At 38.6% G+C, this 4,680-nt stretch overlaps 1 protein-coding gene across 1 annotated transcript; it reads left to right on the top strand.

Moving 5' to 3' along the window:
• Positions 1 to 335: 335 nt before the first annotated feature.
• Positions 336 to 4,386, top strand: HELRODRAFT_194764 (hypothetical protein; the record flags this gene model as incomplete). Its single annotated transcript, XM_009033759.1, has 3 exons — positions 336 to 735; positions 1,201 to 3,887; positions 3,973 to 4,386. The coding sequence occupies 3 exons, from the start codon at positions 336 to 338 to the stop codon at positions 4,303 to 4,305; spliced, it is 3,420 nt and encodes a 1,139-aa protein (XP_009032007.1). The 3' UTR covers positions 4,306 to 4,386.
• Between the last annotated feature and the right edge of the window lie 294 nt (positions 4,387 to 4,680).

Here is a 4,680-nt window from a genome sequence, read left to right as displayed (position 1 = left end):
TAATTGATTAATTAATTTATATGGTTTAATTATAATAGTTTAATTTAATTAATTAAGTTGCGATTTTTTCCCAAAACAGATTCCCACCATTTTTCAAAACGAACTCACGGACAACTTACTAGAGCCAAGATTGATTTTTTAAATTCAAAAATTTAAAAACTTTCTCGAAAAAAATTTATCCTTCGTTTGTGTCTAAATTGAACAGAATGAATAACTCAATTAATTAAATGTTTAACTAATTGACTAATTAATGGGTAAATAGTTGAATTGAATCCGTGTCTAGTGTTTTGATAAGTGTCTTAAAGAATAATTAATAAGAGCTAACGCAGGTGAACATGTTTTTGTTCAAATGCTGCACAAACCACACGTCTGAATCAAGAAGATCAAACATCTCACCTTTCAACACGCATAGAAGACCTCTTCAAATTTTCATCAAAACGTCAGTGAAGGCGGTCGCCAATTCCCCAGTAGACGAAACAACTAAAGACGAAAACCTAATTAGTTGTCGTGGTAATGTTAGTGATTCCAACAGAGACTTAATTGCTGGTGTTGTCGCTGGGAGTTCTTATGATCCGGATTTAGACAAGGAGTTAGGGATTAGTGTAGACATCAATGGAAATCCATTAACTCCCGAGGAACATTCAAACATTGGTAGCAGCCTCGAAATTGAAAAGAATGGAGACAATACCAATTGCCAATTAGTGTTTCATGAAATTGATAAAAAAAGTGCTGACGGTAAAATTTTAAATAGAATTGAATCTTGTGTGATAGATAAGCCTGCAGATCGATCGCCAGCCTCAACGCCGCTGGCAGCATCGGCAACGACGACGAAACTTAAAAAGAATCGTCATTTTACGTTTTCTCGGTTCGGTGTTACCGATCACGCTGTAAACAAAAACCACCACCACCAACCTCATCATCTTTTTCATCATCACCACCATCATCATCGTCCTCACTCATCTACTCATTTCACAAACAGCTGCATTGCCTTTATAACGGAAGATAACAAAATCAAAACGTCTCTTATTAAAAGCAAAACGTTCGACCCTGCACCAACTACAACAACATCAGCATCATTATCTTCGTCATCAGCATCACCAACAACATCAGCATCACCAACATCATCATCATCACCAACAACATCATCATCGTCACCAACATTATCAACTACAAATCAAAAATTCATAACGAAACATTTAGAACCGTATAAAGTTAGTAAAAGAATAACTACCAATGGTCACAACTCAACAGATGCAAACCCTGGATGCTGTCAAAACAGTTTAGACATATGTAACAATTCACATCTCATTGCATCACTCGATGAGGATTTGCGTCGACAAATATTTTCTTCTGACATCTGTGATAGAGAAATTTTGAATTGTGTGCAGATAACTCAGACGAAGAAAAAAGTCTTACATTTAAATTGTGACGAATACCAATCAGTATTATTCAATTTCGAGGCTTTTCCTACAAAACTAGATGAACATTCTCTCCAACTCAGTCATCTACTAACATCAAACGTTTCAAACTCTTATGAGAATTTAGAACGTAGCATCTTATCAAGCTCAATTGAGAGCGCAAAGTCATCAAACTCTACAAACAACAACCACGACAGCTGCTGCAACTGCTACGACAGTTTTGAATCTGGCTTCTGTCATTCAACCACAGCCTCGAGCGACGACAACACGGCAACTTCAACATCCACACCGACCAGGGCGTCCATTGTAAGCCAAGATGAGTACATCAACTATAAACCCCTACTCTTCTCGTCTTCGGAGTTGATTGACAATGACTTGGATGTGGACAACTTCAGTGAGAGAGGTGGAACAACTGGAGAGTTCAATTCATGCAGTGGCGACGAGTTGGTAAATGAACATCTGATCAAGAATGTAACAATAAAATGTCTCGATGAAGTTGATTGCGACCATCAACCTCACAAAACACCCGACAACGAATCTCCAATAGACACAAACTCTAAAGAAATAACATCAGATCTTCAATTTATAGAGACAAAATGTGACGACATGTTGTCACATTTTTCGATTTCAGATACCAAACGAGACGAAACAATAGCGAATCATCCGGCATATGATTTACCAACAAGCTCCAATACAACCAAAAACTCTTTAAATCTCAGTCCAACAGATCCAACAACAAAGAACGTAGAACACATTCCAAAAAATATTTCACATAATTTTAATTTTATTGATTTAAATTCAAACGAAAATAATAATATAACTTCTGCAGGCGCTGTAATTGAAACAGATGAATCATCAAACCATCACCAAACGACAGACAAGTTGCAATTACAAACTGACAGTGAATTCAATGAGACCCATCTTGAGAGGATGAAAAATGAGGAAGGTATCTTAATGAACGAGAGCTCAGCAATGTACTTGAACTGCCTGCTATCGTCTGCTTCCAATTTTCATCCTTCCGATGATCAGAAGTGCGCTAACTATAAATTAATTTTTGAACCAACTGATGCAGAGCATGAAGAGGAGGAGGAGGAGGATGATGAAAATGAAGAAGATGAAAATGATAATTATTGTGAAGAAGCAACGCCCGTTTTCACGAGTGAAGGTTTGGGTGAAAGCGAGGAGATCAGTGATATGCAGCCCCAGACTCGAGACTTGGAATCGTATCTCATCAGCGAACCGACCAACAATGTGGGACAGGTTTCACGAGTTAATCCGTACAACCTTTCTACAGAAACTCAACAAAATGTTTCTGATTTCACCAACAATTTGGATTCGTTGAAGTCTACAAAATCGCTCAACTTCACTGACGCTCTGAAGCAAACTTCTTGCAACGAGAGCAGTGACAAACTTCGCACAGGCGGCACCCCCGCTTTAGATTTTCAAAGATTTTATTCTAAAAGCACACCAAACATAAACTCTGACGTCGACAAGATGAAATCCTCGCTGACTCTCATTGAGGAGTACTTCAATAAATACATCATCGACTGCGAAACCAACGATGACGATGAAGAGGAAGTGAAGATTGATGGCGAGGGCAACGAGGGCTCCAATGTTGACCCCAACAGTAGCTGTGATTCATCGCCTCTTGATGCAGACACTTCTTCACAATCAAAATTAATTTCATCCAACAACGAAAGTAAAAGTAACCAGACGACTCACAATCAACCGATGGACACATTCTCAGAGATTTGTAAAAAATTTTCTTCGACGTGTCTTAATATCTTGCAAACATCTTACCCTTCCCTGCACACAACGGGGGACTCCTGTCCATCCATCAGTACGATGAGTTCAAGTCAACAAGAAAGCAACAGCAGCGACAGCCTGAAGAATAATTCGCAGTCGGCAGCCACCCTATCAGCCTTATACGCCGCTATATTTCCTGCGTTCGGTACTTCCGAAGACTCAGACGACCTTTCGAACTCTGCCTCTAATCATTTTCTTGTTAAGGAAACGTGTGTGGACGATCAAGTTCTCATTGGAAAACCTGAACTGGTGGACAAGAAACCGAACCCCGTGCGCAGATGTCTCTCGCTGAAAGTTCCAGAAAGTCCCTCGACGAAGGAAGTTCGTAAGAAGAAAAAGAAAGTAAAATTTGCGGATGCTTTTGGTTTAGAGTTGGCGATCGTTCGTTTGATTTTGAGCGGAGAAAATCTTTCTGATGAGGCATTTCAGCAAAGGTTTCAGGCTGCAACTGCCTCGTATCAAACCAATTTCAACAACCAAAATAACAACAACAATATCGTTGCCCACAAAACTTCAACGAATCGATCGAGCTGCTTGAAAGGCGCCGTCGACAGCACGTCAGCAAAAAGTGAGAACGTTCAATCTCAGTCAACTCCAGGCAAGAGAATAATCGCTGATTTTGTTCAACCTGGTAACAGTGAAGACTTCTCAACAAAAGTTTGGGTAAGTTGTGCTTCAAATATTTCACAGTAATAAAGGAAATCGAAAATTTTTATTTGAATTTAAAAAAATTTCCAAACACATTCAGTTACAGAACGTAGTGCTAGAAAGCTGCCTGGCAGAGAAGAAATCCAATTCGATTTCGGGCTGCATACGAGTGTACAACCTGACGTACAGGAAGGAGGTGATCGTTCGCTACACGATGAACAAGTGGGCGACATACAGCGAGCACAAAGCCTCCTACATATACGGATCCAACGACGGAAACTCCGACAGATTCTCCTTCCTCATCGCCCTGCCGCCTTATTTTGACGTTGGAAACACTTTCGAATTCGCCATCATCTATCGAACGAGTGACGGTAGAGAATTTTGGGACAACAACCACGGACGTAATTATACGATGACGTGTCAAAAATGTTAAATTGCATTTAATTTCTTTGTTTTTTTTTGTGTGTAAATAATTAAATTATAGTTGTGTCAACGATGATGATGTAACATTCTTCCTTCATAGTGTGTGTGATCTTTCGTTAATTTGCGACGACTTTTTCGTAAAGTTAATACTGTACAATTGTATAATACCATTCTATAAATAATCTGAAAGAAATATAAATAAACTAAAATATTTGATTTCATGAACGAAATCATCGTTACACACATTCGGCGTCCATTAAAGACCAATTTTCTTGTTATTTTATTTATTTTTAATTTGATTAAGGATGCGATTGATTGGTTGATTGATTTATTGATTGATTGATTAATTTTGATGGGTTGTTCAGTAGTTTATTCGCTTGAAACA

The sequence above is a fragment of the Helobdella robusta genome, assembly GCF_000326865.2.
Source record: "Helobdella robusta unplaced genomic scaffold HELROscaffold_97, whole genome shotgun sequence".
NCBI lineage: Eukaryota > Metazoa > Annelida > Clitellata > Rhynchobdellida > Glossiphoniidae > Helobdella > Helobdella robusta.
This window is presented reverse-complemented; position numbering and strand designations above follow the sequence as displayed.